Below are 14286 nucleotides of genomic sequence, written 5' to 3' on the forward strand. Positions count from 1 at the left end.
CACTTATAAAGTCATAAAAACAACCAAAAAAAATCAATCAATGGTACTACCGAACTCAAACCTAAACAATGAACTAGAAGATTTTGAAGCATACCTAGAACCAGACTTTAATTCAACAAACTTTGCAAATTCGCTATTGATAGCATCAAATGGGAATGAAAATCAAGAATTAGACTTACAAACCCCAATTAAAAAATTGAAATATGATTTAATTGAATTAGATAAAAGGATAAAAAACATATCATCTACAAATTACGAAGCTTTGGTCAAAAATTTCGTACAGATTAATCAGTACCAGAGTATTCAAGAACAACAAATTAACCCAAACTTAACAACGATAAATAAGCAATTTGATAAGATTAAAAAAGAAGTAATTGAACCATACGATGAAGCTCAAAAATTAACGAACGCTTTGAAGAAATTACATCAAACTTTGGAATTGTTGAGAAATGCATCTTTTTTCATATTCATAATTCAACAATTGGAAGATTTACCAATAATAAGTAATGATAATAATGATAAAGATTTAGTTAAAGCAAGTAAATTATATATTCAATTATCAAAACTTTATGACAATCTGAAAAGGGATTTAAGAGAGAATAATATAATGTCAATAAAATTAATCAGAGATTACGAAGCAACTGCAACCACTAGAAAGCAAAGTCTTATCTCAAATTGTTGTATAACGATCTCCAACGAGTTTGGTAGAGTAGTAAATATAAATTATAAAAACCAAAAATTGTTTAACAACCTCCAAGCATTGTATATATTGAACAAATCTGAATTTTTCACCAACTTTGATAAATCAACTATACAAAAACAATTAAGTATAAGTAATAATCAATTATCTAAAGCATTACAAAGTCCAAGAAATTTCACATCAATCATAAATGAGATTAAACAAAATAATGATACTTATTTTCAAAACTTGGATGAGATATTACAAAAATGGCAATTTAACACCACGGAGGACCAAAATGAAAAATTGATAACAATAATATCAAACTACTATGATTGTGAATCACTAACGTTAATGTTTTGGCAAAAATTGTCTAACTTGTTCAAGAGAAATATAGTTGCAACAATGGCAAGAGGGGGTCCAACAGCTAAAAATTTAAAAGTTTATAGCCAAGGTTTGAAAAATTCAGTTACTGAACTGTTTAAAGATAATAATGATGTAAAAGAATTGTTTTTGGAAGCATTGTCAATGATAGATTATAAATAAACAAAAGCATTTCCTAACTTTTTAAATTCGTGACTTTTTCTAATTATATATTAACTTTATACATTAAACCTTCCGTAGCTAATTCTAGTAAGAACTTAGCAAAAATTCTTCTTATCTTTTTTAAAAATTAAATTCATCATTTTCTTCTTCTTCATTACTGAAAAACCAAATAAAAATTATAATATCTCCATAAACAATTAATCCACCAGAAACACTCATAATTAAAGATCCAATTTCAATTAATCCACAATGATAAAAACTTAAAGGTAAAGCAATCCCACTAATAATTAAAAAACCCGTCAAAAATTTAGAAAATTCTTGCAAGGGGGAACTATTTCCTTCATTTGAATTACCATAATCATTAAATGTTAAAAAATTATAATCTCTTGAATTTTCAATCGAATTGGCTATTATATTAGGTAATGGAGCTATTAAAAAGATTAATATGACCCACATTGGTCTGTAATTATTGAATAATGCACATGATAATAGAATTAAAAGAAATCCTGAAGCTAGAAATGCTGATAAGAATATTATTTTATTTAATGGATTCATTTTTTTTTATTCTGTTGTGATTGAGTTGATGATGAATGTAATTTTGTTGTATTCTTCAAATGTTTCTTTAATATGGTCTTGAATCAAGTCAAAATATGGTAATGGATTTCAATGAATGTCTTCTCGTATTTTGTTATTTTTGATCTGGTTGCCGATTGATATGTAGTTGATTAATATAATTTGTATGAGAAAAAACAACGTTTTAGTGACAAATTTAATTCAAAAGAGAAATTTAATTTTAAGAGGTAATTTTAAAGATAAAATCAATTTACAATAAATTTAAAACATTTGATTAATACCGATAACTATATACAGATTAAATAAAGATATAGTTGAAAAGTATATAAGACTATACAAATCAACATTTAGAATTAAACATAAACTTACCAAGTTGCCACCCCACCAAAATATGAGCTTTTTCAGACAAAATATTAACAATTTGATTCATTTCCAAAACCAACCTTTATTATTTTGACCATTACTTAAACCATTGACACCATTATCATTTGAAGATACATTTGTATTAGAATTTTCAACATGTTCTTCAACATTTACCCAATCTCTACTACCAATAGGTTTTGATTTTGTAATTTTGGTGAAAATACAATTACCATCATTATAACATTCTTTCTTATTTTCAATTAATTTAATTTCATTTGTTTCTGAATCAGTGAACATGTTTGATTTTATTGAAGATGAAGTTATAAATTTTGAAACTATTGAATTATCTTTGGTGGTATTTTTATTTTGTAATTGCTTTTGTTGTGATTCCTCGATTAATTTTGCTCTAGCTTGTCTGGCTTCTTCTTGCTTGATTTGCTTTTTCTTTTTATATTCAACGAATTGATCTTTTTTCCAATCTAAATAATCTTCATATTTGTTAAAAAATTTACCATTTGATTTTAAATCAATAACTGAATTTTTTTCATTTTCTCCTAATTTTTGCATTTCATTCATAAAGTCTTCTTTTGTAATAATGGAATCTTTAAAATAATTACTTTTAAATTTTAATAAATCTACTGGAACGGTTGATTCTGGAAATAAACATCTCCAATAACCTTGATCATCCCAAACTGTTTTACCTTGTTTATCTAAACAATCATGATATTGACGAATTGATGGACCTTTGTATGAACGATAACCAAATGGAGTTGCACCAAATTTTAAATGAGCATTTTGAAGAAATGGTGAATTTTCAAAGAATTCTTTAAATGATGAACCTATTGATGAATTTTTGTCAAATCCTGAATCTCTAGTTTGATAAAATGGTGGGAATTTATAATTTTGTTTCTTTTGATCATCCTTATTGTATTCATAAACATCATTGTAAGCTTCATTAATAAAGTTTTCAAATTCATCTTTTGAGTTATTATTGGTGTTATTATTAAATAACCAGTTATATGACCATTGTTTAGCTTTATCATTTAATTCTCTACCTGCATCCATTGATACATCAACTATAGCATTTGTAATTGATCCAATATTTGATAATACTTTATCAAAACTTTCAACATATTTATCTAATTCATCATTTGGAAAAGGATAATTATTATTATTACTATTATTTTGTGGCTGTTGTAATTGAGAATCTATAGAATCGCTATTATTTCTTCTTCCACACATAATCGAAATTAATAGATATTGAGATATAAGTTATAAGGTAACAATTATTGAATATAAATATAAAGAAGTTGTTTATCAAAGTTATAAACAAAGTAATGGTATTAATGTGTTTAATTAAATTCAATGGCAAAAAATTTACGGAATTCTAAAAAAAATTGAATTTTACTCCCTATAATAATGATTATGAATATCTATATTCGTTCTTTAAATACAAAACAGAAGGAACCTTTTTAAATGCACCTTATAATTAAATTGATTATGCAATATTGATAGACCTATTAAATAATACAAATCTCTTAACTTTGTTTATTGTTGACGTTATCAATTGACCTAATCTCGTTAGAGTGTGTCCAAAAATTGACACTCAATCTTTAATTAAGGTTCGTCTAAAAGATGCGGAAAAGCAGAACTTTTCATATAAATTAACTTTAAATGTAGACATGCTAAGAAATAGAGATCATTCTAAAATAATGAGCTTAGTACAACTCAAATAAGAGACCATAGTGTTACAAATTGATGAATTTATTCTAACTTTTAAAACTATCAGCTCTTTTATTTTAATTCAGAAATTTATAAATTATTATTAAACATACCTTACATTTTTTTTTTGAGTCTATCCCTTTATTTTATAGCCAAATACCTCTTTTTTATTACCAAATGCTTCAAGGTACAATTCATAATTATTATATAGCGTCATCTTAAGGAACTTCTTCAGAATGTTAACTACAAATGTCTTGTTATCGTTACTAAATTGAATAAAAAAAAAAAACATATTTTGGATCAAAAATTTGAAATCGTCGGAATCAGTATAATTATCCAGTGAGCATTAAATAAGTTTGTCAAAGACAATTTTTTAATACAAACTAAGCTTCAACAATGAAGGTAATACTATGTCAACATCGAAGTTTAAGTAAAAATTTGAAACCCTTAACGATTTTAGGAAATATAAAATAAATTACCCCTTAACCTTTTAGTAAATATACAGGATCAATATTTGAAAAATTAATTAAAATATTATTCAAAATATCATTTTTAACATAAAACTTTGAATTTTCAATATTAGAAGTACTTTATATGAAAGCAGGGATCAAAAATGTGTCAATAATACGGCATAGCAGAACATTGCTCAATTACAGATATCAGTCTACGAACTCGACTACTATAAACAATTCTTCACAAATAAATGATGATCCATACAATATAAACATAAAAACCAAGAATTCCATTCATCCTACAACCCCTGCACGAACCAGGTTCGCACCATCTCCAACTGGATATTTACATTTGGGATCATTAAGAACAGCACTATATAATTATCTACTAGCTAAAAACACGGGAGGTTCGTTTATTTTAAGAATTGAAGATACTGATCAATCCAGATTAATTAAAGATGCAGAAAAAAATATTTTTGATACTTTAAAATGGTGTAATTTATCAATTGATGAAAGTTCACAAGATGGTGGGAAACACGGGCCATATAGACAATCCGAGAGGAAAGAAATTTATTCAAAATATGCACAAATCTTGTTAGATAAAGGATTAGCTTATAAATGTTATTGTTCAAAAGAAAGGTTAATTGAATTAAGAGAATCAGCTAAATTATTAAAACCCCCAACTAATGTAACATACGATAGGAAATGTTTTAATGAAAAACATCAACCTCAGGAAAAACCATATGTAATAAGATTTAAATCACCACATAAATATCCCGAATTTAAAGATTTGTTGCATGGAGAATTAAATTTACAACCACAATATAATTCAAAAGATCAAAGATTCGATGACTTCATAATTATAAAAAATGATGGTATGCCAACATATCATTTTGCTAATATTGTAGATGATCATCTTATGGGAATTACTCATGTTATAAGAGGTGAAGAATGGTTAGCATCAACTCCAAAACACATGGCATTATATAAAGCATTTGAGTGGTCACCACCTCAATTTATACATATACCGTTGTTAACTTCTTTAGAGGATAAAAAATTATCAAAACGGAAAGGAGATTTTAATATTTTCGAATTAAAAAATCAAGGAATTATACCACAAGCTTTAATTAATTTTGTAGCATTATTTGGTTGGTCACCTGCTAGAGAATTAAATGAAAAGACAAGTGAAGTAATGACGCTAGAGGAGTTGGTTGAAAATTTCTCATTAGATCATCTAACTAAAGGTAATGCAAAAGTAAATCAACTGAAATTATTCTACTTCCAAAAAGAGCACTTTGCAAATATTATTGAAGAAAATGGTGAAGAATTCACAAATCTCATACATGATTATTATCCTGAATTTACTAAATTTAGTAATGGTAGAGATGAACAATATTTAAGTGAAATTACGAAGGTATTAGCCCCGAATATTACAAAAATGTCAGATATTGAACAACATAAATATTTGATTGGTGATATTGATTACTCGAACTCAAAATCACCAAAAGACGTTCATTTAACTAACAAAATACTCAATCAGGTAATTGAAAATTATGAAAATTCTTCTTCTTTGGACGAGGTAATTGACAATATACTAAAAAGTGGAGACTTTAAGAAAAAAGACGTATTTATCACATTGCGGACTTGTTTGAGTGGTGGACAAAGTGGATTACCAATTCCTGAATTAATCAATTTATTAGGAGATGAAGAATGTATAAATAGAATGAAAAAATATAGAGATACAATAAATTTGTAAATAATTATTATTAATACACATGTATATAAAAACTAAATAAGCAACTGAAATTTATAAACTAAACTGTAACTAATTTTTGAACAAAATCTAAAAATCCAGTATTCGATTTATCATCATTTTCTTCAATTAATGGACCTGTAAATATACAATGTACAACCATATCTGGATGATAATATAATCCTGTTAATAATTTTGGAGTAACCAAAAAATATTGAGATTTATTATTTTCACAAGCAGTATGAACTAAATATCTATGAGCCATTTGTTCATTCTTAGGATCCATACCTTGATTAATTTCATCAACTATTCTGAAAGGTGCATCAGATAATCCTTGTAATGCCATTATATAAAAAATAGTTGAAACCGCTCTTTCACCACCAGATTGAGATTGATTATCTAAAATTTTTAATTCAGATTCTTGTCTGAATTTAACCAATATTTGTAATTTATAATCTTTAAATCTTTCACTTTTAGCTAATTCGACTCTACCTTCACTTGCAACTTTTGAAAATCTTTTACTAAAAGACAATGAAATTTGATGAATAAATTCTTCAAGCTCGGTTTCCCATTGTGTTGAAATAGTTTTAATGCGTTCATCTAAGTTATGTTTATCGTTTTCGAATCTTGGCAAATCAGTTTCTGCTTTTTCAATATCTTGTAATTTGGATCTTAATGACTGTATGGAGCCTCTATCGGCAGTTGATAATAATGATAGTTCATCCTCTAAATGTGAAATTTTAATTCTTATAGTTTTCTCAGTAAAGTTTCCAGCTTCCATAAATGGAGTTGCTAAATCTTTTAATAATTCTTTGTCTTCTTCGCTTAAGGAATCATTTTTTTCTTTAAACTCTCTATATTCAGCAGAATCTTTTATTCTATCATACTCTGCTTTATACTTTTTATAATCTTCTTTTAAATCATTTTCAATGCTTCTTAATTCTTTCACTAATGTTTCAGCGGATAATTTTCTATTTTTGATTGTGATAGTTTCAAAATCCACAAATTTAGATTCTATTTGACTTGTTGAATATTCTACGAATAATTCACCCAATTCATTTGATGTTGTTGAATAATTATTATACTCTTCAGCTATTTTTTGTTCGTACTGTTTAATTCTTGAACTATAATCTTTATTTGACTCTCTTTCTAATTTATCAATTTTTTCTTTTCTTGAACTGATTTTGGCATCTAAGGCAGTAACGGTTTTAATAATTTCTTGTAATCGAAGTTGATGATCTTTAATCGCACTCATCTCGATTTTAAGTTCTTGTCTTGAATTTAATAATTTGTTGGCTTCACTTTTATGACCTTGATACTCTTCTCTTTTACTTTCCATTGTAGATTTATATTCGTTAATTTTGTTGCTTAATCTTAATTTTTCTTCTTCTGAAATACCAGATACAGTGAAAAATTGGGCTCTTCCAACATGTTCAGTTACAAGACTGATTTGCCTTGAACCATAATTGGATTGCTTAACACTAAATAATGTATCCCCTGCGATAAATTTCTTGAAATGAATTCTTCCATCTGGCGGTGATTTTATTCTATTTATTTGATCTGTACTTAAGGGTTTTCTGCTAATGGGTATTTGATGAAGTTTGGTATTGTTATAAAGCATACACAACACTTCATTTGGACCGGTTATGTAATCTGACAAATAACCTTCAAAACCATAATTTTGTAATACATCTTTGCCCTTATCAGATCTTGGTAATACAGTATTTTTTTGTTCTCTAGTTGGAAAATTTATATTTATACTTTTAGCAAATTTATTCATCATTTTCGAATCGTCTCCATTGGTAACAGTTATTGCAAAAAGGGTGTTATTATCTATAACTTTTTCTATTGCAGGAGCCATTGATTTATCCTTCACATTACAGGATATAACCGGTGCTTCAAAATAGTGACCATCAAACTGTTCCGATGTTCTTAATTTCTGGTGTGTTCTATATGAATCATCACGAAGTCTATAAGGTCTACCATTACGTGCGGATGATTGTAATAATTCCAATTTATCAGTTCCATGTAAACTATGTTCAAGCCTTTTAACTTTGTGGTCTAATTCACCCAAATCAGATTTTAAATCAGACATTTTGTCATTGAGGCCCAGTAATGACTCTTCTAATTGTCTTGACTCATTTCTTTTTTCATGATATTTATCATTTAATTGTTCAAGTTGAGAATTATCAATTTCTTCAGTACTTTCACGTTGACTCTTTAAAAGTTCATATTCTTCCTTGACTAAATCTAACTCTTTCTTCTTTTGTTCTGCTTTATTTTTATATCCTTCAACTTGTGATAAGAGCTTTACAATTTCACCTTGTTTAGCAGTCAATTCAGCAGATAATTTTTGAATTTTGGATTTAATTGTGTCACGTTCTCGATTAATACTACTTTGTTTTTCAAATTGTTTATCCAATACAATGTCCAAAGTAGATAAATCTTTTCTTAAAGGATCAAAATTTTTATCAAATGATTGTAATCTAGCTCTTGCTTGATCTCTTTGTTCTTTTAAATGAGTTCTTTGATTTCTTAAATCATAAAATTTAGCAAATGGAACTAATAATCTATGATTTTCAATTTCTGCTGCTTTTCTTTCATATTCTTCTAATTTCCTAGCTTCTTCTTCTAATTTTTCTTTATCACTATGTAATTGTATTAATTTTTGTTTTAATTCACTAACTTTTACACCCAAATTCTGAGATTTTTCATCTTTATCAATTAAGTCTTCGTGTAATGTTTTCAAATGACCATCTTTTAAGGTTCTTTCAGTTTCCATTAATAATTTTTCTGGTGATAAACCCGCAAATTCTGCAACTCTTTCTTGAGGTAAAAAATGACAAAGATTATCTAATTGAATATTAAGTTTTGCTCTTAATTCTTTTACTGCAGTCTCAGTACATTTTCTATTATTCATTGTCCATAAACTATCTTTTGCTGAAAAATCTCTCTTAATTGTAATTGGCGGTGAACCTTCAAAATTCTCAATTGTTATTTCAATTACTGCTCTATCGTGACCTGTTTTTATCATTGATTTTAGGTTTTTACGTTTAATTAAATTAATATTACCTGCTAAACCAAGACATATAGCTGCAACTAAAGTTGATTTACCACTACCATTTGGTCCAATGATCATATTAAGTGTTGGTGATAAAACAAATTCTGTGTATGAATAAGTTGTAAAATTCCATACTTTAATTGTTCTTAAAAACCCAGGTTGAAACGGAACTTTCTCCTTAATTCTTCTTCTCTTCAGAACATGCTGATCCGAATCACTCATTCTCAACACAAATTGATGATACTATCGATTGAAATTTATGAATAAGTATGTAGTATGTAATAAGATCAAATTTGTGTTGTCTCAAAAAAATTAATAAAAAAGATAAAAAAAATAAATCAATACGCGTATCATTTAATATTTATTAAGAGAAGTTTTGATATACAAGGTTATAATCTGACTTAAGTAGAACAGCAACGGAAGACCCACCAATTGTATATACAATTATTTACTATTTACTGATATGACCTAGCTAAATCTAAAGAACAAGTTCGTACTCCTGATCACAGAGTTTCTTCTTTTTAGCAGCTCTAATTGCCAAAAACTTATAAATCACCAATAAGCAAATTCTTAAGTAATATTTGATAGTAATTTTATCCGCTTATCGCTATTCTATTGTGGTGAGATAAACTCTACTTATTAATAGTCTATTCCAGCTTGATGATTTTAATAGTATGAAACACTATAAATAGTTGGTAAATGTGAATGATCTTTTTGCCATTCAGTAATTATACTCATCATTTGATCTTCTAATATAACATCACTCTCATCTTCAATATCATTACTTTCTTTTAATTTTTTTCTTTTAAAATCATGAATCATATTAACTAATTTTAATATACCTTTACCACCAATTATTGCATTTTCATTATCATCTTTAATTTCAACATTTATTATATGAACAACTTGTTTTAAATCAGTTGGTTGATTTTTATTATACATTCTAAACATTAAATCTTCAATAACACTATCAAAGCATCTTTCTTCACATGTTATAACTAAATCAAATTTTCCTGATTTTTCATTTTGATGCCATTTTTCTGGAGCTAATTTAACTTGTTTATTTCTTTCCAACATATGTATTACACCATTTTGTTCATATAATTTTCCTTGATTTTGACCTATTAAATCTTTATACATAGTTGAATATGGTGTGCCAAATGCATAAACATTTGGTTTATCTATGCTAGGACCTGGTAATCTTACCGCTGAACCTGTTCCAAATGAATGTACATCATATCCAGCATCCATTAGCTGTTTATGAGATTCCATTGATCTATTATTATTTGATGCACATACTGTACATATTTTTAGACTATCTTCAATCATTATGTGAAAAAGAAATGCAAATGCTTATGTTGTTTATGAGTTTGATGAGAGTGCAAAATCTATATTGTGAGTAACTGGGTAAAGTGTGGTACTTTGATTGATTAAAATGTAAAAGATCTGAAATAAAATGGTGATTATTGATGATGTTCCAGATGATGATTCTGTATAATTCTTAAAGTCATTAACTCTAATTTAATAAAAAATTAATAATATACTAACAAATTATTATGTATAAATACTTTGTGCGATTTTTTGTAAACCACCGAAATTTTAAGACATACTTTTTTAGATTTATAAAATTCATGCCCTACTATCTCTACCGTCAAAACTATAAGTAAGAGTTTATTTGAAGAATGGGACCTTACAAGATGAAAAGTCTGATCAAATCCGTAAATGTAATTAAATTTGGGAGTTTTTTCCATTGACTTGAGTGGCACAAAATTAAAGTTTGGACTAGATTATTGTTCAAATTGGCTTATAAATTTGTACGATTCAAACTGAATTTTGATTTCGTTACTCTATCGTTTTGCTCAATCAAGTGAGACATTTATTGGGGCCATTTTAATAAAAATCATTACAATTCAAGATAAAATATATACTACTGAGCTCCCATTCGATTTCATTATGAACTTATTACACATTCATTTTCATCCACCGTACAATTGGTTTCCACATTTTCAGTTAGATGGACATGAATCTTTAGAAGATGAATTACAAAAAGGTACAATTACAAGGCATGTAAGACCGAAAAAAGGCACCGAGTATTTGAAGTACAAGGATTGTCCCGTATGTCAAGGCAATACTAAATGGTTCAACTTTTTGAAGAATTGATTTCCACAAACGAATGCTTGTTAAATACCTAAAATTTTTGAGGTTATATACTGAATCTTTGTCGCAACAACTTTGTCTCAAAACTAGTCAACGAATTATTGTTTTTTGACAATTACGTAAACAATTTTGAAAATTTAAAGTTTCGATTGCTGCAAATTAATTTACTCCACAAAATTGTAACAGTTATTAAAATCATCATTAATAAAGCAACATATCAGACCAAATAAATATAAATGAGTTAAATTTCTCGATCTTTAAAAAATTACATTTTTCCATTGAATCTCACAAACCCTATCCATTATTGAAATATGTTTAATATATTACAATCAATATTATACACATTTATAACATTTCAAATCTTGTTCACCCAAACTGTAAAATCAGATGAAATAATAAATAATGTATTATACACTCATTCAGGACTTGATTCAAAAGTTATAATTAGAGAAGTTCATGAAGGAAAATTACCATATGAAATAAAATTGGATGAAAAATTTCAAAAGGGAGATAAAGATTTTAATTTAATTGTAAACTTAGATGCTATTAATCATATTCAAAATATTCATGATTCCTCAAAAGGTAAAACTATTGACGATTCTGAATTAATTAAATTGGCACAAGCTTATTATGTTCCTACTACAAAAGTTGTATCTTCTTCAATTTTACACAACTTTTTTGCCAGTATTGCAAATTCATTTATCAACAATTTTGGATCTAGTATTAAATATATATATGACACTTTTATTTTCAGAATTTTCAAATATTCATATTATTGGGCTTACACTTTCACTAAATACACAGTTAAACTAACAGGGTGGTATTATGGAACATCAACATTACCAATAAAATGTTACATAGGATTAGACTACATCAAAACTTTAACCCATGGAGAATTTATAATTGGATGGGAAACATACACATTAAATGACAATTGTGAAGAAACTGTCAACTTAGAAAACATTGAAAAAATCTTATCACATTCTAGATTAATTGCATCTGAAATAAAAGATAATGATATAAATTATAGTTGTCAATTTTACAAATCTGATTCAACTTTACATTCAGGTCAATGGTTTGCTAAAATTAGAATATTTGATGTTAATAAAGAAAATTTACAAATTAATGAAAATATCTGGAATATTGATTGTGAAGATAATGAATACTCCAAACCTAGTAAAAGAGAATCTATTTTTGCTAGTATTATGAAATTCTTCAATACTATTACATAAATAAGAATTAAAAAAGGAAGAGGTTGAAATTATATAGCAGATATCAAGTAGTAGTATGACATTTTTTAATACAAAATACATTTATTTGGTACCTAAATCTATAAATTCCTCTTCGTTCTTACTAACATTCAAATTTACAAAATCATCCTCTTCATTAACTTCTTCCCAAGATTGATTAATAGAAGATAAGTTTTCATTAATAACATTTGGATGGAAATGTATAATCTTACTATTTGAATCAATACATTGTTTTTTGAACTTCTTGTAATCATCCATGCTATTAATCAATATACCGATCATCATGGAAGGATCAAGAAATTTTATGTTTAGCTTGTTATATGAGGTTGAATGATAGCTTTTAATATTGATTGGAGTTTCAATAATTTGAGGCAAATGAGGATCAAAATATATTAATTCATTTTCATTTTCATATCCGAAAAAGTAAAAACTTGATGATGGTTTACCACCTGCTATACCTACTGAATATTTGGCATTTAATAAGTTTAATAAACTATTGTAGTAATAATGATTTATTTGATCAATTCCTAACCTCACTGGAAATAACAATAATATTGAATTTTGTTGCTTTATGAAGATTTCATTAATTTCATCATCATATAAATCACAGTTCTCACTTATGTAAACATACGGAATTTTAATTTGAGAACTTTCAAGTAGTAGCAATTTGTCTTTGTTTTCTATGATTTCGTCAGTTAGTTTTTTGATTGAAAATGAAGCTGCATTTGGACCAAACCATTGACCTGGTTTTATTTGCAATGAGGAATTACTTGAAACTCTTATAAAATTATGTATAGAATATAATGAGTTTAAGTTGTCTTGAAATAAATCCAAAATTTGTAACTCGTTCTCATTACTCTCTGTTACATCATTAAGTTTCAATAAAGCATTAGCAAGTAAGTTTTGTGAAGTTCTAATCATACAACCCCAACCTGAGTCGCTTGTAAAATTATCTTTATCAAATAAAAACTTCAAACTGTTTAGATTTGTCAATATCGATTTATTGAATATAATAGATGGAAAAAATTGAATTGGTTGTGGACCATTCTCTGATTTAGGAATAGGTTCAAATCCACATCTATATGAGAGCCAAAGTAAGTTTGATTGTATGTGATCATCTGCTTTTGAGTGGGTGGTGAATTCTTGTCCTAGTACTACTATTGGTGATGTTAATTGTTCTTCAATGTTTACTATTGAATCTTGAGTTGTGGAAACTGTAGAGGGTGATAATGAATTTGAACTTGAGTTTGCCTCTTCATTGTTACTTGTATCTAAACTTAAACCAGTTACGTCACGTAAAAATGTTGAAAATTTGCCCATATTTCTACCTATTATAGACTCCATATTTTCTTGTTGTGGTTGAACTTCTTCATTATTCTCTTGTGACTCCTGTATTATATTAGTTGAATCATTGCTAGTTTTCATTGTATCTTGTTGGATTGGGGTCTGTATGTTAACAATATCTTCATTATCAGTTGTATTAGATGTTGATGAGTCCATTGTCTAAACGGATTAGTTAGGAAATAAGTGAGCTAATTATTTAATAGATAAATTGATAGTGTAAGTTGATATTAATTATATTTCTTATTGAACCCTTTGTTGTAAAGTATGATACTCTAATATAATAATTCTTTATCTTATCGTATAAGATTAATTTATAACAACTAATAAAAAGTAGCACAAAATTCATAATATCGTAGTAAAGTTAATGCGGAGTTGAGTCTAAGAGT

The 14286-nt window shown here is 27.1% G+C and overlaps 8 protein-coding genes across 8 annotated transcripts; 3 read left to right on the top strand and 5 right to left on the bottom strand. All coding sequences in view use genetic code 12, as the record gives it.

The window, feature by feature from the left end:
* Positions 1-40: 40 nt before the first annotated feature.
* On the top strand, positions 41-1225 carry KGF54_004218 (Golgi transport complex subunit; the record flags this gene model as incomplete). The annotated part of the gene is made up of 1 exon (XM_051764893.1): positions 41-1225. The coding sequence occupies one exon, from the start codon at positions 41-43 to the stop codon at positions 1223-1225; it is 1185 nt and encodes a 394-aa protein (XP_051618260.1).
* A 120-nt stretch (positions 1226-1345) lies between these two features.
* On the bottom strand, positions 1346-1780 carry KGF54_004219 (uncharacterized protein; the record flags this gene model as incomplete). The annotated part of the gene is made up of 1 exon (XM_051764894.1): positions 1346-1780. One exon carries the CDS (start codon positions 1778-1780, stop codon positions 1346-1348), a length of 435 nt encoding a protein of 144 aa, XP_051618261.1.
* A 444-nt stretch (positions 1781-2224) lies between these two features.
* KGF54_004220 (uncharacterized protein) lies at positions 2225-3403 on the bottom strand (the record flags this gene model as incomplete). Its single annotated transcript, XM_051764896.1, has 1 exon — positions 2225-3403. One exon carries the CDS (start codon positions 3401-3403, stop codon positions 2225-2227), a length of 1179 nt encoding a protein of 392 aa, XP_051618262.1.
* A 1074-nt stretch (positions 3404-4477) lies between these two features.
* On the top strand, positions 4478-6091 carry KGF54_004221 (glutamate--tRNA ligase; the record flags this gene model as incomplete). The annotated part of the gene is made up of 1 exon (XM_051764897.1): positions 4478-6091. One exon carries the CDS (start codon positions 4478-4480, stop codon positions 6089-6091), a length of 1614 nt encoding a protein of 537 aa, XP_051618263.1.
* A 58-nt stretch (positions 6092-6149) lies between these two features.
* Positions 6150-9371, bottom strand: SMC5 (DNA repair ATPase; the record flags this gene model as incomplete). The annotated part of the gene is made up of 1 exon (XM_051764898.1): positions 6150-9371. The coding sequence occupies one exon, from the start codon at positions 9369-9371 to the stop codon at positions 6150-6152; it is 3222 nt and encodes a 1073-aa protein (XP_051618264.1).
* Positions 9372-9815: 444 nt separating this feature from the next.
* SSU72 (RNA polymerase II subunit A C-terminal domain phosphatase) lies at positions 9816-10478 on the bottom strand (the record flags this gene model as incomplete). Its single annotated transcript, XM_051764899.1, has 1 exon — positions 9816-10478. One exon carries the CDS (start codon positions 10476-10478, stop codon positions 9816-9818), a length of 663 nt encoding a protein of 220 aa, XP_051618265.1.
* A 1139-nt stretch (positions 10479-11617) lies between these two features.
* KGF54_004224 (uncharacterized protein) lies at positions 11618-12538 on the top strand (the record flags this gene model as incomplete). The annotated part of the gene is made up of 1 exon (XM_051764900.1): positions 11618-12538. One exon carries the CDS (start codon positions 11618-11620, stop codon positions 12536-12538), a length of 921 nt encoding a protein of 306 aa, XP_051618266.1.
* An 81-nt stretch (positions 12539-12619) lies between these two features.
* On the bottom strand, positions 12620-14056 carry KGF54_004225 (cysteine protease; the record flags this gene model as incomplete). Its single annotated transcript, XM_051764901.1, has 1 exon — positions 12620-14056. The coding sequence occupies one exon, from the start codon at positions 14054-14056 to the stop codon at positions 12620-12622; it is 1437 nt and encodes a 478-aa protein (XP_051618267.1).
* Positions 14057-14286: the final 230 nt, after the last annotated feature.

Source organism: Candida jiufengensis, assembly GCF_024610255.1.
Source record: "Candida jiufengensis strain CBS 10846 chromosome Unknown scaffold1, whole genome shotgun sequence".
Taxonomy (NCBI): Eukaryota; Fungi; Ascomycota; class Pichiomycetes; order Serinales; family Debaryomycetaceae; genus Lodderomyces; species Lodderomyces jiufengensis.